Source organism: Carettochelys insculpta, chromosome 32 (genome assembly GCF_033958435.1).
Source record: "Carettochelys insculpta isolate YL-2023 chromosome 32, ASM3395843v1, whole genome shotgun sequence".
Lineage (NCBI taxonomy): Eukaryota > Metazoa > Chordata > Testudines > Carettochelyidae > Carettochelys > Carettochelys insculpta.
Genome location: NC_134168.1, coordinates 6725585 through 6749195, shown reverse-complemented (window position 1 = coordinate 6749195; position 23611 = coordinate 6725585). Strand labels below are relative to the sequence as shown.

General features: G+C 42.5%; 2 protein-coding genes across 2 annotated transcripts; both read right to left on the bottom strand.

The window, feature by feature from the left end:
- Window positions 1-1827: 1827 nt before the first annotated feature.
- Window positions 1828-8188, bottom strand: LOC142004828 (olfactory receptor 6F1-like). Its single transcript, XM_074982513.1, has 2 exons — window positions 8057-8188; window positions 1828-2814 (listed from the first exon to the last, which is right to left on the bottom strand). Exons 1-2 carry the CDS (start codon window positions 8186-8188, stop codon window positions 1828-1830), a joined length of 1119 nt encoding a protein of 372 aa, XP_074838614.1.
- An 8223-nt stretch (window positions 8189-16411) lies between these two features.
- Window positions 16412-22545, bottom strand: LOC142004827 (olfactory receptor 6F1-like). The gene is made up of 3 exons (XM_074982512.1): window positions 22176-22545; window positions 18532-18590; window positions 16412-17386 (listed from the first exon to the last, which is right to left on the bottom strand). The coding sequence occupies exons 1-3, from the start codon at window positions 22543-22545 to the stop codon at window positions 16412-16414; spliced, it is 1404 nt and encodes a 467-aa protein (XP_074838613.1).
- Between the last annotated feature and the right edge of the window lie 1066 nt (window positions 22546-23611).

The window sequence follows — 23611 nt, the reverse complement described above, 5'->3', positions numbered from 1 at the left end:
CCATCAGGAAAGTGTGTCTGATATTCTGACAAGAACATGAGGATGCTAGCAGAGGTACCTATCATTTGTCAGGCCCTTAACTGTAGGAATGCAAGTTTTGAGGGTTTTTTTGTTTTTGTTTTTGTTTTTTTGGTATTTTTTAAATTAAAAGGACACTATATATGCTATATTTAAATGATTGTATAGTGCAGGGGTTTGGGTGTAAGGGGACTCATGAGAGACGGGGGAGGTAAGGTGTAGATGGTAGGTTGCCTAAAATATGCCGTGTCCCAGCCCCTTCTACCTACTCTCTTCTTGGTGCAACTGTCTACCTGTGGTTACTTTGCTGTATATCTGTCCCCTGCATATGCTGCCCCCCTGTGGTCACTGCAGAGAATTCCTGTCTCTGATCTCAGACCCTTCCCTTTTTGTGCTATGGACAACAATAATATTCCAGGAACATCCCATTTTCCTGGCACCACCAAACACTGATCTTGCCTTACTATAGGATAAGAAGAAGCAGCATATCAAATTTGGTGGTCTTAGCTTATTTAAGAGGAATTCTTGAACAAGCAGACTCACAGATGGACGGACTTATGGACAGAGGGAGACATAAACACTCTTAGCTAGACAGAAGGAGAGAGGGTGTGAGAGAAAGAGATTAAAACAGCCACACTGTTCTTTTCTTTTGTGAAGGAGGAAATAATATTCTCTTGATCACCCTCTTTAGACCAATCAAAACGATGCTTTCTGGGGTCAACATCGACCCCATAAGTCCTTGCAAGTTCTGAGAATTAAAGAAGGCCAATGAGAGGAGCACTTCCGTCGTCCTTCTTCCATGAAGACAGCAATGGAAGTCAATGGCTGAAAAGTCGATTTTAGCTACACAATTGGCGTAGCTAAAACTGTGTGCCAGCCATTGACTGCTATGTGTAGTGTAATCAGCACCTCAGATCGAAAGAATAAGAGAAAAAGGGAGCGAGAGATTAGAAAGGCCACTTTGTTCTTGTGTTATGTGAAGGAGTAAATAATATTAACTTGATAACGCCTTTCATATCAGTTGAGATTTTATAAATCTATTTTTAGTTCCCTGGTCATCTCTTTTCCAAGATGAAATGGCCCACTCTTTTGAATGTTTTTTGCATTTGAAAGCCAGTCCGAGTTTAATAGTTTTTGTTGACAATTTCTGTGCCTTTTCACAGTTCTAATATACCTTTTTTGAGCTGGGATGGCATAAACCCCACACTATACTCAAGGTGTAGCTAGCACAAAATTATATCGTGACATTATGACATTTTGTTTTATTTATCTCTTCTTTTCATAGAATCATAGAATCACAGGGCTGGAAGGGATCTCAGGACGTCATCTAGTCCAGCCTCCTGCTTCAAGCAGGATCAACCTCTGCTAAGTCATCCCAGCCAGGACCTTGTCAAGCTGAAACTTAAAATCCTCATGGGATGGAGAAACCACCACCTCTCTAGGCAATGCATTCCAATGATTCACCACCATCCATTCTTTTAGCCTTTCTGATAACCTCCGCACATTGAGCTGTTATTTTCAGAGAACTGTCCCCAATGATCCCAAGATTTCTTTCTTGCATTTAGCTCTCCTTAATTTTAATTTCATTCTTTCTTTAATTTAGGTCTTATCAATGTTTTTGTCAACTTGGAATTATGTTTTCCAGTGTGCTTATCTTTGCTTCAAGGGAAATATCACATTAGAGTTTGTGGTAGAATGTGGGTCCAGCTCTAATCGTAAAAGAAAAGGAATTGTCTTCATTATGCAAAAACCGTGACTTAATGTATTTGCTCCCCATATTAACTTCCTTCAGGACATTATAATTCAAGTTTAGGTCACATGAGTCAAATATCTACTAATTCGTAAATTTTCTAATATTCCCCTGACTGTTCTTCCTAAGACTTCCTTCACCTCCTTATTTCTTAGAGTGTAAATGAAAGGGTTTAATAGCGCAGTTATGATAGTGACAAAGATGCTGACAATTTTGTTCAAATCCTGCGGTCTCTCTGCAAAAGGTTTGACCGTAAGAATAATGCCGGAGCTGAACCAGACAATCACAACAATGAGGTGCACCGAGCAAGTGGAAAAGGCCTTTTGGCAGGCTTGGGTCGATGGGATTCTTGAGATGGTGGAGATAAGGCAAATGTAGGAGACCAGTATTATTGTGCATGAGATGATGAGAACACTGAGTGAGAGAATGAACATTATCAGCTCAATCACACGTGTGTCCGTGCAAGAAAGTGCGAACCAGAACTCCATTTCACAAAATAAATGATTTATGACATTAGGACCACAGAAAGAGAACCTAGATATTAGAGCTGCAAGTAGAGAAATAGACAGGAATCCACCCAGCCAAGAGGCAAGGGCCAACTGAGCAGTGATGGTATTGTTCATAAGGGCTCTGTAGCGCAATGGGTGGCATATGGCGAGATAGCGATCATAGGCCATTGTGGCCAGGAGGAAAGCTTCTGTAGCACCCAATGAGAAGAGAAAAAACAATTGCAGGAGACAGGCAGTGAAAGAGATGGTTTGGCTTGTGCCCAACGTGACTCCAATGGCCTTGGGAAGACAGGATGTGGTGAGCCAGATCTCCAGGAAGGAGAGATTGCAGAGGAAGAAGTACATGGGGGTGTGAAGTTGAGGGTGAGTCTTCACCAAGGCGATGATGGACGTGTTTCCTACAATTATTATGATGTATGTAATAGAAAACAGAGCAGCAAGAGACATCCGGAAATACCAAGTGCCGGGAAAGCCCAGTAGAACGAATTCCTTTACGCTGGTTTGGTTTCTCACCTCTGTCCCAGCTATGGCATCCATCTGTCAACACATGAGACACATAAATTGGTGGAGTGGGCCGAGAGAAACATGATGCAGTTTAACAAAGAAAAATGCAGAGTCCTGGGACCCCCAGAACCTTTTTAGAGTGAAACAACAGAATTTACTGGCCCGCAGGAGGTCAATATTATCTAGCAGCTTTATCAACACGTTTCCTGCTTACTGGGCTCATTAGCAGTCATTTATTAATGAATAAGAGACAAATAACAGCACAGAACCCAGAGAGTCTGGACTCATGGCACTAAACAAACTTTATGGAATCACAAGAAAATTGACCACACCCATGACAAATGATTGCCCAGGTAACTAAAATCGTGCTAGATTACAGATATTGGTGGATAAGAGAGTGCAGAACTAGAAAGGTTCATCAGGTAGTTTGTTTTAGTGTGTAAATATCAGAGTACTGCACCGAAACTATCTTTGCTTAGACTAAGGGATCCCAGAAACTCCTGCCGCTGATGCAGATTTTCTTTGTTTGTTGGAATTCACGTCTTTGTGTACTGATGATGGCAGAGTGAGAGTGATTACAACATCATTCATGAGCAACAAACTCGCCGTAGTGGCTCTCTCACCAAACTGTAACTCTGGGGTTTCCTTAACAGTAACATTGGGATCTGCTGAATGATCAGGCTACCTAATCATCTGTTAATAATAACCACGGTTAGAAGTGTTGGGCAACATGGCCAGCTTTTCTAAGACAATAATGCTTCAGTGAAGCACGCAACCGCACTGGGTAGTGTTTTCCAGACTGCTACTCCACCTGTCTTAGGGGAGCTGGAACAAGAAGCAAGCCAGAAGACAACAAACACATTCTTCTCTATTTGACTCAGCTAAATTAGAGACCCAGTGCATTACAGAAGTTAATTTGTTTGAGATCCTTGAGAAACTGCATAGAATCGTAGGACTGGAAGGAACCATGAGAGGTCATCAAGTCCAGTCCCCAGCACTGATGGGAACACCAAGTACCATCTAGACCATTTCTGACAGGGGAATCTCCAATGACAGAGAGTCCACATCTAGGCTCGACAATTTATTCCTGTACATAACCACCTTGACAGTTAGGATGTTTTTCCTAATGTCCAATCTATACCTCCTTTGCTGCAATTTAAGCCCGTTGTTCTCGTCCTTTCAAGTTCTTCTGGATCGTTGTTATGTCTCTTTTGTCTTCTCTTTTCCAAACTAAACAAAACCATTTTTTAAAATCCACTTGTGTGGTTTTTGGTCAGCAATTGTCTTTTTGATGACAGTCAGACATTAGTTGTTTTTGAGAGGTGATGTTTCCACAAAGAAAAAATCAGTTTCTTGTAATGGGATCATAGAACTGCAGGGCAGGAAGGTTCCTCAAGAAGCCAATTGTTCCAGGCCCCTGCATGGTGGGAGGACACGGAAACCAAGATCAGCACTGATGGCTTTTTGCCTGAATGTCTTTTAAACACCCTAACCTAAATCATCCTTGCTGCTTCCTCCAGTGAACCCACAGAACAAGTGAACCCAGTCCGATGTAGAGCAACCCTAAATTTTGAAGATTGCTCTTCTATTTTCCCTTCAGCCACCTATTTGCAAGACTAAACATGCCCAGTTTTTTTCACCTTTCCTCCTAGGTCAAATTTCCTAAATCCTTTACCAGCTGTGTTGCTCTCCTCTGGATTGTCTCCCATTTGTCCACGTTTCCTAACGTGTGCCACCCGCAACTAGAGCCAGGAGTCCAGATGAGGTCTCATGGATAACAAGTTTGTTGAGATAATAAATGGCTTTATTTTACATACAACGTTCGTATGTGCCATCACATACATGTTGCAGACTCATATTCAATTTGTGATCCGTTATGACCCCCCAACATCCTTTCCAGCTGTATCATGTCTTTCAGTAGCTGCAAGAAGTCCTATGGCAACTTAAAGACTAATGGATATTTTGGAGCATAAGCTTCCATGGGCAAGGACCTGCTTCATCAGATCTGTCGAAGCATATCTTTGCCCACGAAAGCTTATTTTCCAAAAAATCTGTTAGTCTATAAGGTACCATAGGACTTCTTGTTGTTTTTGAAGATGCAGACTAACTTGGCTACCTCTCTTATACTTTTCAGCAGCTGTGCATTCCATTTTCCCTTCCTAAGGGAAGTAATTCACACTTGCCTTTTTTGAATTTCATCCTGCTAGAGTCTGCACCTATTATCTAACCACTTATGGTAATGGTAAAATTCGAATCCTGGCCTTCAGGTTCCTTGCCCTCTCCTGTAACTTGGTGTCATCTGCAAATTTTATAGAAATATTCTCCACTGAATTATCCACATAATTAATGAAAACAGTGAGAACTACTTGACCACAGACTTAATGATACAGAGTTTCACTACATACATTCTATGAATATCAGAGTAAATCATCCTTAACTACCCTTGGAGTACGATCTGTTATACTTTTGTGTATTCATCTGAGAGTAATTTCATCTAGACAATGTTTCTCATGTCTGCATAAGAGAACGTCACGAAGTACAGTTACAAGAGAGTGACAAATCAACATTTCAGTTACTGTCCTCAATTTTTTTTTCATATAAAACTGAACATTTTTATTTAACCAAATGTGTTTTTTCCAAAGGAAACTGAAGAAAAGACATGAAGATTTTTGATGAGATCCAAATTATTTTTATTTTTATCCATGTTTCTTACCCAAGAACCAAATGGCTGTGTTAATTATAGAAATTCTCAAGCAGATTATCTTTGTTCATCTGAGAATATACAGCATTTTAAACAAGACAGGTAAGCTCTACCCCTTTGACTAGTAGAGCCATGACTTAACACATTTGCTTCCCATATTATTTAGATTCATGGTTTTTATAATCCAAGTTTGGGTTATTAGGATCAAATTTCCACTAATGTGAAACTTTTCTAAGACCACTTAATGCTCTCTTGACTGTTTTTGCTAAAGCTTCCTTCACCTCCTTATTTCTTAAAGTGTAAACGAAAGGGCTTAACAGAAGAGTTATGATATTGCTAAAGATCCTGAGAGTTTTGTTCAAATCCAGCATGCTCTGTGAGAAAGGTTTCACAATAACAAAAATGCTGGAGCTGAAACAGCGGGTCACAACAATGAAGTGGGCCAAGCAACTGGAAAAGGCCTTTTGCCAGGCTTGGGATGACGGGATGGTGGAAAGAATGCAAATCTAGAAGACTAGTGTTATCGTACATGAGATGATGACAACACTGTATAAGAAAATGAATGTTGTCAGCTGAATCACACGTGTTCATGCAGGAAAGTGCAATCCAGGAATCCATCTGGCAAAAGAAATGATTGATGATGTTAGCACCACAGAAAGACAACCTGGAGATTAGAGCTGTCTGCAGAAACGTAGACAGGAATCTGCCCACCTAAGAAGCAAGGGCCAGCAGAACAGTGATGGTGTTGTTCATGAAGGCGCTGTAGCACAATGGGTGGCATATGGCCAGATAGTGGTCATAGGCCATGGTGGCCAGGAGGAAACATTCTGTAGCACAACATGAGACAAGCAAAACCAATTGCAGGAGACAGGCAGTGAAAGAGATGCTTTGGCTTGTTCCCAGCATGACACCAATGGCCTTGGGAAGATATGATGCATTGAGCCAGATCTCCAGGAAGGAAAGATTGCAAAGGAAGAAGTACATAGGGGTGTGGAGCTGAGGGTAGGTCCTCACCAAGTCCATGATGGACAAGTTCCTTACAATTTTTAAGATGTACACAACAGAAAAGAGGACAGCAAGACACATCTAGAAATACCAAGTCCCAAGAAAGCCCAGTAAAATGGATTCTTGCAGTTTGGTTTGGTTTCTGACTTCTGTCCCAGCCATGGCATCCCTCTGTCAACACATGGGGTACATAAATTGGAGAAGTGTGCTAAGAGAAATAAGATGAGGTTTAAAACGCAGAAATGCAGAGTTCTGCAACCGCCGGGACCTGCTCCGTGCAGAAGAAAAGAATTTACTGGACCGTGGGAGGTCAATATTATCTAGCAACATTGCCAAAACTTTCAGTGCTTATTGCGTTATTAGAGGATATTTAGTTTTAAACAAGAACTAAATAACAGCCCAGAACACAGAGAGTCAGGATTGGAGGTACCAGACAATATTTATGGTATCACAGGAAACTTGGCTACACCTGTGATAAGTGGGCGTCCATCTAACTAAAATCCCACTGGATTACAGAAGTTGTTGGATGAAAGAGTGCTGGAGTAGAGAGGCTCAGCGTATTGTTTGTTTTACACTGTAAATATCATGATGCTGCATTCAAAGTCTGTGCTTAGTCTAAGAGACCCCAGAAACTCCTGCTGTTAACACAGATGCTGTTTGTGAGTAGGCACTCAGGTCTGTGTGTACGGGTAAAAACAGAAGCAGAGTGGATGCAACGAGTGCCTTTCTCCCCAAACTGTAACTCTGGCATTTCCTTAAGAGTAACATTGGCATCTACTGTATGGGCAGGCTGCCTAGTCAGCTGTTAATAACCAAGAACAGAAGCACTGAGCAACCTGGACAGCTTTACTAAGACAACAATGCTTCAGCATATAACAGCTACTACGACTTACCCCTTGTACTCTGGGTGGAGCATAGGTCATCTATAATCTCCTCCCCTTCACTCTGTCTTGGGACAAAGCTTCTAGTTGACTCCAGCAATACCCCATCTGTTGTCCTTCAGTCCCCAGAGATCTTCTCTACATTGTCCAAAGTCTTCCTTTTTTCCATTTTCCTTCCAGGTTCCATGTGAGAGCTTGATGGATGATGGTTTTCTGAAAGTGTGGCCCAGGCATCCCCACTTTCTCCTCTTAATTTGTGTGACCAAGTATTGTCATTTGATGTGAAGGATGTACCTCAGGCATCTGTTTATGAATGACTGTAGCTTGTGATTTGGAGACATTAGTAAGCCAGGTCATGCATCCATACAAGAGCCACTCTTCACTTTTGTATTAAAGATCCACAGTTTACTCTTTGCAGATATTATGGAGATAAGGCTATCTCATTGAACTGGAAGGGACCTTCAGAGGTCATTGAGTCCAGTTCCCTGCACTCACAGCAGGCCCTATCACAATCCCTGGCAGTCTATTTTTTTAAATCTTCTTGCGTCAGATCCCTAAATGCCCCCCTCAAGGATTGAACCCACAATTCTGGGTTTAGCAAGCCAAACCATTGAGCTATCCCTCCCCATATTATTTCTCAACTTCATACGCGATGGAGAGCCTTGAATGCAGCTGTTGCTTTCCGTACCCTGCCATTGATATCCTTGGCTGTTCCTCCATCTCTGTCCCTAATATTCCCCAAGGAGGTGAACTGCTCCACATCTTCCAGGTCACCCACTCCCAGTGCGATGGAGTTGTTGTTGGATGGGTTGATCCCCATTGTCTTGGTCTTTCCCTTGCTGATGCTCAGTCCAGTCAGTGCAGGAGTTCTATCTGATGTCGTGACCTTTCCTTCCATGCTTTCATGTTCCTCCAACCTGTTTTTAAACACTTACAAGGAAGGAGATTCCACCGTCTTCCTTGCAAGCCTATTGCAAAGCTCAGCTCCCCTTAGAGTACCAAAGGTTTTCTGAATACCTAACTTAAATCTCCCTTCCTGCTACCTCCAGTGAACAAACAGAAGAACTGAATCCTGTCCTCTCTACAGCAACCCAAAAATTTGAAGATTCCTCTCCTATTTTCCCCTCCGTCTTCTATTTGCAAGACTAAACATGCTCAGCTCCTTAAACCTTTCCTGACAGGTCAAGTTTCCTAAATCTTTCATCATTTGTGTTGCTCGCCTCTGGATTGTCTCCCGTTTGTCCAGACCTTTCCTAAGCCACCAAGAACTGGACACAGAACTCCAAGTGAGGTCTCATGGGTGACAGGTTCATTGAGACAATAACTGCTCATCCGTACATACAACATTCCTGTTTACTTACCCCAGAAAGATATTTGCCATTATATCTACATTGCTGATTCATATTACATTTCTGAACCACCATAACCCTCCCCCCACTGATCATTTTCAGCAGTACCACCTCTGTCCCTGTTTTAGTAGTTGTCTATTGAATATTTCCTTCCTAAGGGAAGTAATTTACATTTGTCTTTCTTGAATTTGGTGACAGATGATGTGGGAAAAGCTGAAGTACTTGACACTTATTTTTTTTTGCCTCTCTCTTCACGGACAAGGTCAGCTCCCCCACTACTGCACAACGAAGTATAGGAAGGAGCGGGGCATCCCTCAGTGGGGAAAGAACAAGTTAAGGGCTATTTAGAAAAGCTAGGCATACATAAATGCATGGGTCTGGATTTAATGCATCCAAGGACTGAGGGGATTGGCAAATGTCATTGCAGAGCCTTTGGCCATTATCTTTGAAAATTCCTGGAGATCCACTGACTCAAAAAAGGTAAATATAGTGCCCATCTTTAAAAATCCAGGGAGCTATAGACTGCTCATTCTTACCTCGGTCCCTGTAAAAATCACGGAGGAGATCCTCAAGGAATCATTTTGGAGCACTTGGAAGAGGGGAAAGTGATCAAGAGCAGTCAGCATGGGTTCACCAGGGTCAAGTCATGCCCAACCAATCTGATTAGCTTCTAGGCTTTGTGGACATGCGGTAGTCCATGGATGTGAACCTTGACTTTAGCAAAGCTTTTGATACAGTCTCCCACAACATTCTTGCCCATAAGTTAAGGACGTATGGATTGGATACATGGACTGTAAGATGGATAGAAATGTGGATAGAAGGTCGGGTCCAACAGGGAGTGAACAATGGCTCAATGTCTGGTTGGCACTTGGTTTCAAGGGGAGTGTCCCAAGGATCAGTTCTAAGGCTGGTATTGTCCAACATCTTTATTAATGACCTGAATGAGGGGATGGACTTCACCCTCAGCAAATATGCAGATGACTCTAAGCTAGGGAAAGAGGTAGACATGCTGGAGGGTAGGGATAGGGTCCAGAGTGACCTAGATAAATTGGAGAATTGGGACAAAAGTAATCTGATGAGGTTCAACCAGGACAAGTGCAGAGTCCTGCACTTGGGACTGAAGAATCCCAAGCATTGTTAAGGCTGGGGACTGACTGTTTAAGTGGCAGTACAGAAGAAAATGACCTGGGGATTACTGTGAATGAGAGGCTGCATGTGATTCAACAGGGTGCCCTTGTAGCCATGAAGGCTAGTGGAATATTGGAAGCATTAGGAGGAGCATTTCCATTAGATATAAAGAAGTTATTATTCCCTTCTGACACTGGTCAAGCCACATCTGGAGTATTGTGTCTAGTTCTGGGGGCCCCCAGTACACAAAAGATGTGGATGCATTGGAGCAAGTCCATTGGAGGACAATGAAAACGATTAAGGGGCTGGAGCACATGACCTATGAGGAGAGGCTGAGGGATTTGGGCTCGTTTAGTTTGCAGAAGAGAAGACTGAGCGGTGATTTGAAAGCAGCCTTTAGCTTCCTGAAGACTGAAGGGGGTTCTAAAGAGGATGTAGAGAGGCTGTTCTCAGTAGTGACAGGTGGCAGAACAAGGATCAATGTTCTAAAGTTACAGCAGGGAGGGGGTTTAAGTTGGATAGCAGGAAAAACCATTTTACCAGGAGGGTGGTGAAGCGCTGGAATGTGTTACCTAGAGAGGTGGTGGAATCTCCATTCCTCTTGGTGTTTATGCTGACTGGTTTAGCTAGGGTTGATCCTGCTTTGGGCCTCATGAGGTCCCTTCCAGCCCTAGAATTCTATGATTCTATTAATTTCATCCTGCTCAGTGTAGACAATTTCACCAATTAGGGTAGTTTTAAAGTTGTGAACCTGGTCTTCAAGTTTCTTGCCACCCCTCGCAACCTGGTGTCATCTGCAAATTTTACAGAAATATTCTCCACTGTATCATCCACATCATTCATTCATTCAAACAAGCAAACACTCGTCAACTTATGACTTAACATTAAAGAGTTCCACTACATACACCCTCCAGGTTTCTCAGTAAATCATTTTTAACTGCACTTGGAGTACGATCTTTCATACTTATGTTGAAAGTAATTTCATCTAGACAATATTTATCCTGTTTGGTATGAAAACATCCTGTTACAAGAGATTGACTTAAATCAATGTCTCACAGTTGCTGCTTCCCACATTAGTCAAATACCCCTGTCCGAGAAATGTTTTGATACAAAACTGAACATTTTTATTTCACCCAAAATGTTGTTTTATTGAAGAATACTGAAAAAAGACTTGAGGATTTCTCATGAAATCTAATTATTTTTAAATCAATCCATGTTTCATTCCGAAGAACCAATTGGCTGTGTTAGTTATAGAAATTCGCAAGCAGACTATTTACTTTTCTTCATACTAGATTTAACAGCATATTAAACAGGCTGGGTAAGCTCTGTCCCTTTCCACTAATACAGTTTGGTTGGCTCCTCAGTGAGGCAAATTTCTGTCAGTGCGGCAGGGATTTTCAGCTAGCTTGTCTTATTAAGAAAGGGTCATTTCACAATTCAGTTATATTCAAATACAAAACTGGGTGGATCAGACCAGTGGGTCAAACTTACCAGCTGTATTGATGGAGCCTGTCAAAAAAAAGATCTCTTTATTCCCAACCATTTTCTCTCCAGAGGACACACAAGGAGTAAAAATTTTAAATTACTTCTAATTTAAGGACCCTTTGCACTTTTGGGGTAGTGTAAAGTGGCTTTAGTATAAACAGAATTAACTACACCTGCACCAAAATATGTTGGTAACGTCTTCAGATATCTGCATCTGTTAGAATCTCTTTTCCATAACCACCTAACTGCCTTTACGCCACCTACCGTGTTAATGAACTGCAACTCAAATGGGCTGCATGCGGGAAGCTGTTTTATATGCCTTCCTCCCTTCCTCATCACCCTGGTGATGTCTGTTCAAAACAGAATAGTACAGAGTTCCCTAGAGAAAGTAACACCTTCTCCTAAAAAGCAAGGAATCCAATTATCTACCTATCTATCTATCTATCTATCCATCTATCTATCTATGATTTTGTTTCTAGAAAAACATACTTGTTGTCTTGAACTCTCCAGGGATAAACTTTTTCCTGGTGCCCCTGTCTTCCCATATTATTTTTCTAACATTCCCTAGCTGCATCTTCACAGTCTGCACCATATGCCTGAGTCATTTGCTAACATGGTCATCAGCCAGGCACAGGCTCAGTGACCCACTGCTGAAGTCAGTCAGCTGGTACACATGTTTTATATACAACAACAGTTTGAATTTAACCACATCTCCGTCGCAGGTCATTTGAGAAACCCTGTTTGAAGAAACTGGCCACACAATTGTCCTGTCCTGCTAGAAACTCGTTCAGGAAATGTCACAGGTGCTTTGACTGGTCAAACTCTGCCAGGCAGAAGGTTGAGTCAGTGACATCTGAGAAAGAGTCTGACACACACTGACACATTGTGATGCCAAGTAGATACCACCATCCTGTCCTGGGGTGACAGAACGCCCCTCAAAGGGCATCTTGGACAGAGTTTCTTGACCTTTTTCCCACACCCCCGTCAATGCTATAAAATTTCCATGGCCCTCCTGTGCTACAGTAACTGTTTCTCTGCATATAAAAGCCATTGCATAAAAGACTGATGGTGGGCATTTAGTCTTCTGACCTGGACTCCAGTAAGTCTAATGCAAGCCCTGCTGGCAGTTTACCTGGGTAGACTTTGCAAGCTGTGCTACTCCCTGCTGGTGCTCCCCTGTCCAGCTCTGTGGCCAAGCATCAGAAGGACAGTTTGGAGTAGAAGGCCTGCTTACCTGGACTGGTTGCCAGCAACATGAAAGGCAGGGCCCAGGTGTCCCCTCTCCTCATGGTGCAGTTGCCCCCTGTGGCAAATCTATAGTACAACTCTTCCCTGCGGTATCTGCCCCCTTGTGTTCATTATCAGAGAGGTCGCCGTGTTAGTCTGTATCTTCGAGAACAACAAGAAGTCCTGTGGCACTTTACAGACTAACAGATATTTTGGAGCATAAGCTTTTTGTGGGCAAAGACCTGCTTTGTCATGCATCTGACGAAGTGGGTCTTTGCCCATGAAAGCTTATGCTCCAAAATATCTGTTTGTCTGTAAGGTGCCACAGGACTTCTTGTTGTTCTTGTGTTCATTGCAAACAATAACTCTCCCTGCTCTCAGATCCTTCCCTTTCCTTGGTATGGACAGTAATCATATTCTGGGAACATCCCATTTTCCTGGCACCTCCAAACACTGACCTTGCCTTAAGGTAGGAGAAGTGGAAGCAGCGTGCCAAATTTGGTGGTCCTAGCTCTTACTATGGAGGAGGAGTTCTTGAAGAAATGGACTCACAGACAGACAGACTCATGGACAGAGGGAGACATAAACACTTCTGGATTGATAGATAGATAGATAGATTAGAATGGCCATGTTGTCGTGTTGTGTGTAGAAGAAAATATTGTCATGCTCACTCTGTTCACACCTATTAAGATTTTATAGAATTCTTTGTTGTTCCCTAGTCGTCTCTTTTTGAAGGTGAAAGGTCCCACTCTTTTAAACATTTTTTCACATGAAAGACATTCACAGTTTAATACTTTTTGTTGCACATTCCTGTTTCTTTTCCAGTTCTAATGTATCTTTTTACACATGGGATGGCTTAAACCCAACACTATATTCAAACTGTAGCAAAAACAGATTTTTATGGTGATGTTATAACATTTTCAGTCTTATTATTGATCCTTTTCCTAATGGCTGTTAACATTCAGTTAACTTATTTGACTGCCACTATGCATTGAGTGGATGCTTTCAGAGAACGATGCAGAATGGTCCCCAGACATCTTTATTGGGTGGTAACAGCTAATTTCAATCTCATCAGCTTGTATGTAGGGTTGGGATTATGTTTTCCAATGTGCATTAGTTTGGATTTATCACCCTTGTATTTCATCTGCCATTTTGGTACCCATTCACCCAGGTTTGATAAATTCCTTTGACAATCTCAGCAGTCAGCTTTGGATTTAAATATCTGGAGAAATTTGGTATTGTCTACTATTTTTGTACTTTACTTCTTGCCCGTTTTTCAGCACATTTATGAATATATTCAACAACACATGTCCCAAGTGAGAATTCCACCCAGGAGACTCCTATTTATGTCTTTCCATTCTGGAAAAAAAATTCTGACTTTTTAGTTCCTATTAACCCATGAATGATGCTTGAGAGGATTTTTCCTTGTGTCTCTTGACTGTGTAGCTTGCTTAAGACCTTTTGTCAAGGAATCGTTTCGTCATCTTTCTGTATGTCCAAGTGCACCGTGTCCTTAAGGTCATCCTTGCCCACATCTCTTGTTAGCACCCTCAGGAAGTTCTAAAAGAGAAGTCAGGTACAACACCCCTTTATGAAAGCTGTGATGGCTCTTTCCCTTCAAATCCCATGCATCCACATTTGATAATTCTATTTTTCACTTTTATTTCAACCAATTAGGCTGAAGTTAAGATTCCGTGATTCTCAGCTGATGGGCCTGTAGTGGGCAGAATCATTTATTGTACCTTTTTAAAAATGGGCATTGCATTAGCTGTCTTTCAGTCATCCGGTACAGAAGATGCTTTTAGTACCTGGGCAATTTGATATTTGAGGCCTTTCACATCTCTAGGATGAATCCTGTCAGATCTGGGAAACATATAACCGTTCAGTTTAGCAACTTGTTCCAACATCACTACCAACAGCACAGTCAGGATACATCTACACTAGAGGGAAGGTTGATCTCCTAGAATTCGATTTAGCACACCTAATGGTGATATGCTAAGTCGTACATACATGATGTCCCCATCAACTGCGATATTCCTGTCTTTCAACAGGAGTACGGGACATCAACGGGAGTGCAGGCAGTGGAGGCGGTGCGGAAGTCTGAATTATGGAAAATCATCTTTAGCTACATAATTAAGGTAGCTGACATTGCGTGCCCTAATTCCAGCTTCCCCTGCAGTGCAGACCTGGCCTCGGGGAAAGCTTCTCAAATTTGTCACCCAAAAAAAACAGGTTAGGGGCAGACACGCTCTATGCCTTGAGGCATGAGAAAAGCTGAAATGAATTCATTGAGCTCCTCTGCAATGACCTGGTATTTCTTCAGAGTTCCTTTAGTATCACAACTGTTCAGTGGCTGCTCAGATATCTTGATAGGGTTTCTTGGACTCATCTGCTTCAAAAGAATTGGTGTTAGTTTTTGTGTCTTTGGTTCTTGGCTCTGCCAATTCTTTTTTGCCATGCCCCAATATATTTTTACTAACGTCTTATTTTTAAAGGATACCTTGTGGCTTCCAGCTTCTCCTTTGTCTTAAAATTTTTTAAACATGGTTGCAAAGTTGTGGCCCTGTTCCTATTTTTTTATTTTTTATATTTGGGACACAAATTCAATTTGATACTCTATTGTGGAATTTTTTTAAAAAATGGTTTTTTGTTGGTCTTTCACTTTTGGTACCATGCCTTTTCATTTCTAACATCTTCATTTTTGTTCAGACACCCCTTCTTAAAGTACATGTCACCATGGCGAGCACCTTTATTGTCCCCCAACACTCACATACGTGAGCCATGCCTAGGGCCACAGCAAGGTCTCCAAAATACAATGGTATTTGGCTCATGCTGTTGCTAATAATGGACCAAATCATTCAGATCTTGCTGAGTGACATTCAAAGCTAGCCTCTTGGACTCTTCAATGACAACAGCAACAACAAAAAGTCCTTCTGCCACTGGAGCTCATCTCTTAAGGTTGTTACAGTGAAGGAGAAAAGCTGAAAAACCATGTGACCATCACAAAATCATAGAATACTTGGATTCATCAATCCTTGCAGCAGGACCACATACCATCCATATAATCCCTGATGGATGCTTATCTGAGCTGATCTGAAATATCTCCAGTGATGGAGGTTCCACAGTGTTCTAAGACAATTTATTCCAGTGTTTAACCACCCAGTGACTTGTGGCTTTTGTTGTTGTTGGAATTGCTAACCTACTCAGCTGCAATAGAAATATCAGATATCAATCCTCAGTTTCCAGGTTTCCACAAAGGAATTTTCACATTTGGAGTAAGGAAATGTTACTTGGGGGTAGGATGCAGGCTGGACTGCAATTCTAAAAGAAAAGAAATTGTCTGTATTTTGAAAAAGCCATGAGTTCATCTATTTGTTTCCTACATAAATCATAAAATCATAGAACACTAGGATTGGAAGGGACCTTGAGAGGTCATTATGTCTGGTCCTCTGCCCTCATGGCAGGACCAAGTGCTGTCTAGACCATCCCTGATAGACATTTATCTAACCTGTTCTTAAATATCTCCAGAGTTGGAGATTCCACAACCTCCCTGGGCAATTTATTTCAGTGTTTGACTGCCCTGACAGTTAGGAATTTTTTCCTAATGTCCAACCTCAACCTCCATTGCTTCAGTTTAAGCCTACTGCTTCTTGTTCTGTCCTCTGAGACCAAGAAGAATAAATTTTCTCCCTCCTTCTTAAGACACCATTTTAGATACCTGAAAACTGCTATCATGTTCCCCCTTAATCTTCTTTTTTCCAAACTAGACAAGCCCAATTCTTTCAGACTTTCTTCATAAGTCAAATTACATTGAGAATATTATAAAATAAGTTTTGGTCATTTGCATCAAATTTCTAACAGCCTGAAAATTTTCTAAAACCACCGAAGTTTCCCCTGACTGTTTTTCCAAAGGCTTCCTTTACCTCCTTGTTTCTTAAAGTGTAAATGAATGGGTTCAATAGCGGAGTTATGATAGTGTTAAAGATGTTGACAGTTTTGTTCAAATCCTCTGTGTTCTGTGCTGAAGGCTTCACAAAAAGAATAATGCAGGAACCAAACCAGAGTGTCACGACAATGAGGTGGGCTGAGCAAGTGGAAAAGGCCTTTTGCCAGGCTTGACCTGATGGGATTCTTGAAATGGTGGAGATAATGCAAACATAGGAGACCAGTGTTATTGTGCATGAGAAGATGACTACAATGATTGAGAGAATGAACGCTGTCAGTTCAATGACATGTGTGTCTGTGCAGGAAAGCACAATCCAGGATTCCATGTGGCAAATGAAATGATTGATGATGTTAGCATCACAGAAAGACAACCTGGAGATTAGAGTTGCCACCAGAGCGACAGCCAGGAACCCGCCCATCCAGGAGGCAAGGGCCAGCTGAGCAGTGATGGTGTTGTTCATGAGAACATTGTAGCGCAATGGGTGGCATATGGCCAGATAGCGGTCATAGGCCATTGCTGCCAGGAGGAAACATTCTGTGCCACCCAAGGAGATGAGAAAATACATTTGCATGAGGCAGGCAGTGAAGGAGATGGTTTGACTTGTGCCCAGCATGATGCCTATGGCCTTGGGGGCAGAAGTGGTGGTGAGCCAGATCTCCAGGAAGGAGAGATTGCAGAGGAAGAAGTACATGGGGGTGTGGAGCTGAGGGTGGGTCCTCACCAAGGAGATGATGCAAATATTCCCTATGACCGTTAGGATGTATGTCACAGAAAACAGCACGGCAAGGGACATCCGGAAATACCAAGTGCCGGGAAAGCCCAGTAGAATGAACTCCTGCACGCTGGTTTGGTTTCTTATTTTTGTCTCAGCCTTGACATCCATCTGTCAACACATGGGAAAATTGGAGGATTAGGCCAAGAGAAATCTGACGAGCTTTAAGAAGGAGAAGTGCAGAGTCTTGCACTTAATACATAAGTATCCCAAACACTGCCATCTGTGCAGGACTGACTAAGCAGCAGAAAAGGACCGGGGTGGTACAGCTGATGAGAGTTTGGATATGAATCAACAAAGCACCCTTGCACCCAAGGGTGATAATGGCATATTGGGCTGCATTAGTAGGAGCATTGCTGATTGCAGATCTAGGGAAGTGATTATTTCCCTTTATTCAACATTGGTGAAGACATACAGGGAATACTCTGTCCAGTTCTGGGCTTCCTATTAAAAAAAGAATGTGGACACTTTGGAGAGCATGCAGTTGAGGGCAATAAAAATGATTAGGGACTGGAAAAAAGGACATGAGGAGAGGCTGGGGGATTTAGACTTATTTGGACTAGAGAATAGAAGGGTGAGGGGCGATTTGATATCAGCCTTCTACTTCCTGGAGTGGGATTACAAAGATGATGGAGAAAGGCTGTTTGTGGTGGTGACAGATGCCGGAACAAGGAGCTATGGTCTCAAGGGGCAGTGGGAGAGGTCTAATTTGGATATTAGGAAAAACTATTTCATGAGAAGGGTCATGAAGCACTGGAATGGGTTGAACCTCTCTATAGTGGGACCCCCAGGACCTGTCCAGTGCCAGACAAGAGAATGTGCTGGAGCAGAGGAGGTGAACATTGTCTAAGAAATTACCAACCCCTTTCCCTACTTACTGGGCTCTTAGAATATATTTATTGATAAATGAGAGCCAAATAAAAACACAGAACCAGTAGAGTCATAACTGATGGCAATAATGAAACTTTATGGGGCCACAGGAAAATTGATAAGTGGTTGTCCACCTGTTTGAAATCATGCTGGATTACAGATGTTGCTGGATGACAGAGTGCCCGACTGGAAAGGTTCAACTTGTAGTTTGTTTTAGCCTGTAAATATCAGGGTGTTGATCATAACTCTCTTTGTTTGGTTGAGGAGAGCCCAGAAACGCCTGCTGCCAACATAGATAATCTTTGTTAGTAGGCATTTATGCCTTCATGTACTGGTAACGCCAAAGCCAGCCTGCTTGTAATATAGCAATGCAGCAACAAACTTACCGGAGTGCATTTCTCCCCAATCTGCACCTCTGGCATTTGCTTAATAGTGGCATTGGGGTCTGTGTGAACGAGCAGGCTACCTTATTAGTTATTCATAAAAATGAGGGACAGAAGCACTGAGCAACCTGGATGGCTTTACAGAACTCACAAACTTCAACACATATCAGCCCTGGGTAGTTTTGTCAAGATCTGCTATGCCAATTGACTTCAGAGAGCTGGAGTAGCTAGCCAGCCAGCTGACAACATATACACTCTTCTCCATTTGCCTCAACTAAATTAGAGACCCAGTGAACAGAAGAAGTTAATTTAATTTATTAGCAATCCTTGAGACATTTCATAGAATCACAGGACTGAAGGGACCTCAAGAGGTCGTCAAGTACAATCCCCAGCACTCATGGCATGAACAAGCACCATCTAGACCAGCCCTGACCATTCTGAGAGTTACAAATGTCCAACCTTTACCTCCTTTGCTACCATCACAGCCTACTGCTTCTTGTCCTATCATTAGAGATTGAGGAGAGCAAATTTTTTCCCTCATTCTTGTAACCACATTTTCGGTAGTTTAAGGCTGTTACCACAACCCCTCTCAGATTTTTCTCTTCTAGACAAAAGTTTGGGTTGGCAATTGTCTTTCCCAAGAAACATTTTAGGGTTATTCCTAAACAGAAAAAATTAGATTGTTTTTAATGTTATTGTAGAACTCTAGGGTGGGAAGGGGCCTCAACAAGTAGGCGGTTCACACCCAATGCATGGTGGGAAAACAAGTAAACCTAGATCAGCCCTGATAGCTGCTTTACCAACCAGTTTTTTTAAAAACCTCCAATGAGGGAGATTCCAAAGATTCCTTGGAAGCCTATTGGAGAGCTAAACTCTGACAGTTTGAAAGCTTTTCCCAGCAGTTAACCTAAATCCCCCTTCCTGTTACTTCCAGTAAACACACAGTACACATGAACCCTGTTCTCTCTAGAGCACCCCTGACATTTGAAGAGTCATTTCCTATTTTAACCCCAGCCTTCGGGAACTTTCAGCTACCTTGTCTTACCAGAAAGGCAAAGGTATTTCACAATTCAGTTACTTGCAGTTACAATATCAGGTGTATCGGGCTAGTGGGTCAAACATACCTGCTTTGTTGATGGAGTTTGTCAATAAAAACTGCCTTTATTCCCAATCATTTCTCTCCAGAGGACTCACAAAAGCCTCAGCCCCTGAAAAATGGTCCTTTTTAAAGTGACGTCTCTTGCTTTCCCTCACACTAGAAGTCTATCAAATTTAGGAATAATTTTGACGTGATATTCATTTCCTTGTCAGTCACTTGATACCACTGTAGCAATGTCCAGGCAGCTTAACGTATGAGTGAAGAGTTTAAATTACTTCTCCTTTAAGTATCCTTTTGAACCTTTTGTGTAGTACCAAGTGGTTTTAGTGTAAATAGTCTCATGAAAAACATCTGGAATTCTAAGCAAATCAAAACTTAGACTAAGATGAAGTTATTTGACTCCAATATAAAATGAGTCCTACAGTTTGGACAGAAACTTGGAGAACAAGAAAGAGAACTGCCAAAAAAATCCAAACGTTTATCTCTGTAAAATCATCTGGATCCACTGGCCATACACCATCAAAAACCAAGTCCCGTGGCAACCAACATGCCAATTTTTTGCCGAAGTACAAGAAATCAGGAAGAATAGATGGATGGATTGGACATACTCTCAGAAAACCAACCACCAACTTCACAAGACAAGCCTTAAGTTGGAACCCACAAGGAGAAAGGAAAAAAGGGTGCCCAAGAAACAATTGGTGTAGAGAGACCTGAAGGCAGACACTAAAAAGATGGGATACACCTGGCCAGAACTGGAAGAGATCACCCAGGACAGGGAACACCGGTGAATAGTCATCAATGACCCATACTCCAAGATGTAGGAGTGGAAGAAGCTTACAACCATTACTACTAATTTGAAACAAAAATACTCTGGTAATGTCTGCAGACATCTGCATTGGTTAGTATCTCTTTCCATCACCATCCAACTGCCTTTACCACACCTACCATATTAACGAACTGCAAGCAAATTGTCTGCATGAGGGAAGCTGTTTTATGTGGTTCCCTCCCTTCCCCATCACCGTGGGGACATCTGACCAGAATAGAATGTCACATAGTACCCTAGAGTAAACAACATCTTCTGCTAAAACAGCAAGGAGTCCAATTATCTAGCTAGCTAGCCACTGTTTTGCTTCGTTTCTTCTGAACTCTGCTGATGATAGACCTGTTCTGGTGCCCTTTAGCTTCTCATATAAAAATTTCCAACACTGCTACAATCATCCTCAGAGAATGTGCAGTGTGCCTGAGTCATTTGCTCTCATGTTCATCAGCCAGGTGGAGGGTCAGTCACCCAACACAGAAACCAGTCAGAAGCACTCACCATGGAGATGCGACAACAGTCTGAAGAAGACCACATCTACATTTGAGAAACCCATTTGAAGAGACTGGCCACACAGTTTTCCTGTCCTGCTGGAAAACAGTTCAGGAATAATCACAGATACTCTGATTGGTCAACCCCTGGCAGGAAGAAGGTTGGATCACTGACCAGAAAGCACACTTGCCATCACTGACCCCTTGTGTCCCCAAGCAAATTCCACCCTCCTGTCCTGGAATGTCAGAAGTGGCCAGAAAGGGCATCTGGGACAGGGTTTCTTGCTGTTTACTTTCTAAGCACCCCGCCCCACTCCCTGCTATTACATCTTCATGGCCCACCTGTGCCACAATAACAGTTTTTCTGCCTATAAAAACAAGGGTCAATGATAAGTGTAGCAAGCAGGGCAATTTTCCATGCCACAGACCCCGTGCTAAGTTGCTCAGGACCCAGATGGTGGGCCTTTGATTTTCTGTCCTGGGTCCCTGGAAGTCTAACACCAGCCCTGCTTGGAAGACCCCATGAAACCCCTTCTGAGTCCCCCAGGAGCTCCAGTAACCTTGGTTGAGAGTGATTGCTCTAGAAGACAGGTGAGCTGGCAAGTGGTTGAAGAGGTCTGAAAACAAATGCAATTGGCTTTTCTCCTTGATCTTGATCGAGGCATGCTGGAGGCCCTCTTATATGGAGCATGTGGCCATGCTTAGTTAGAAAGAATTGGCATCGGTATTTGAGCAATGAATTCCCACCGCTTCCTTTGAAAATGCTCTCGTGAGACTAGATTTGACATACGTTTTTAGTGCTTTGATGGGTATTTTCTTTCCTCCTATACTAAGCCAACAGCTCCAGTGTTAGCTGCACTAGTGAAAGTTGGAGGTTTTTGGTTCAGCAGCCCTTGACATTTCTGATAAAAAAAGAAAGATCACACACCCAGTTTGGAGACGAAGGCTTAGCCAGGTTTAATGTCAACAATGGCCACTCACCAAGCTAGTTTGATTAAAGCCAATGTGCCTGTTCAAAGTATCAGCTCAGACAAGCTGATGTTGTGCCTTCAGCCAACTCGATTGTCCCTTCATTTACTCTTCCTTTTATACAGGGAAACAGACAAATTATGCATTAAAGTCATAGGGAGAAAAGTGAAAGTCATAGGGAGAAAGTCAACACAATTCATCTTCCTTATTTTTCCCTTTTGTCTACCTCTATCTTTCATTCTCTAGTGTCCCCAGTTGTGTGTAAACATACCCTTCTCTACTGTTTTTCTAAAGGCCCCATTCACCTCTTTGTTCCTCAGTGTGTATATTATGGGGTTTAACACTGGAGTTACAACTGTGTACATGAGGAAAATTATCTGATCACTCTCTGGGATGGCAATAGATTCAGGGCTCAGGTGGGTGAAAATGGTTGTTCCATAGAGCAAAGTCACCACAGTGATGTGGCAGGAAGAGGTGGAGAAGCCTTTATGCCTTCCTTCTGACAATGACAACCTGATGATGATGGAGATAATACAGATGTAGGACAGGATGATAAACAGGGAAGAGCTCATGATGAACAGCGTTGTCAATGTGAAAATCATGGCCGTGTGCTTGGATGCGTCTACGCAAGCAATGTTCATCACGGGTAGGATGTTGCAGAAGAAATGCTGGATTCAGTTGGGGCAACAGAAGGGTAGGTTATAGAGTCGTGCCGTGTGGACCATTTCCACAATGATGCTGATGGACCATGAAGCGTTGGCCAGCAGGGCACAAACCCGGCAGTGCATGGCGACTGGGTAATACAAGGGCTTGCATTTGGCCATGTAGCGACTGTAGGCCATGACTGCAAGGAGGGAGCACTCTGTGAGGCCCAGGGTGATGAAGACAAACATCTGAACTGCACAGACTGCAAAGAAGATGGTATTTTGCTCTACCAGGAGGTGAACCAGCCGCTGAGGGACCCCACTGGTGGTGAGGCACATTTCCAAGAAAGACAGGTTGATCAGGAAGAAATACATGGGGGTTTGGAGGGAGGAATTTGGCTTTATCTGGAGGATAATGAGCAGGTTCCCCATCAGGGAGACCAGGTAGGCAACAAGAAATACTGTGAACAGAACACCTGTAAATTGGTAACGTAGGAAGACCCTGCCAGGAGGAACACAGCAGAGATGGTCTGGTTCTTGTCAGAGTCTCTCTCGTCATAGATCATCTATTTGGGTGACAAAGAAAGAAACATTAGAGTTGAATCTGCCAAACATGTGGATGCGCACAAAACAATTGATTGTGTTCTCCAATCTGTTGTGACCCATCAGATTAACCTTCACTATGCAATTCTGTACAGACATATTCAACTGGATCCAGTAATCATCAGATATGAGAATTGTAGTTGTATGATTATGGAACGGTTATGATATCATTTTGATGCATCTCCTACCAGATATGTCTTTACATATAATGCACATTCCTGGGGCACCTTAGGGACAAACCATTTATTAGGTCCTGAGGTTATGTGCATAAAGCCCACTTCATCAGATGGATCTGGAGAGTGAAAACAGAGCCCATCAAATGTCAGCAATACCACTGTGCCATGTATATTGGACACACCAGACAGTCTCGGCACCAAGGGATAAATGGACATAAATATGAGATCAGGAACGGTTCCACTCACAAACCATGAAAGCTCATGACATTATAAGTTGTCTCTAA

Coding starts and splice junctions, on each gene's coding strand:
- LOC142004828 (XM_074982513.1), bottom strand. CDS start 8,188: ATGGGGATCAACCCATCCAACAACAACTCCATCGCACTGGGAGTGGGT. Junction 2,815..8,056: donor CCAAGGATATCAATGGCAGG/GTACGGAAAGCA, acceptor ATGTGTTGACAG/ATGGATGCCATAGCTGGGAC.
- LOC142004827 (XM_074982512.1), bottom strand. CDS start 22,545: ATGAACATTGCTTGCGTAGACGCATCCAAGCACACGGCCATGATTTTC. Junction 18,591..22,175: donor TAGAAAAACAGTAGAGAAGG/GTATGTTTACAC, acceptor TCGTTCACACAG/ACCCCAATGCCACTATTAAG. Junction 17,387..18,531: donor TTGGGGAGAAATGCACTCCG/GTAAGTTTGTTG, acceptor ATGTGTTGACAG/ATGGATGTCAAGGCTGAGAC.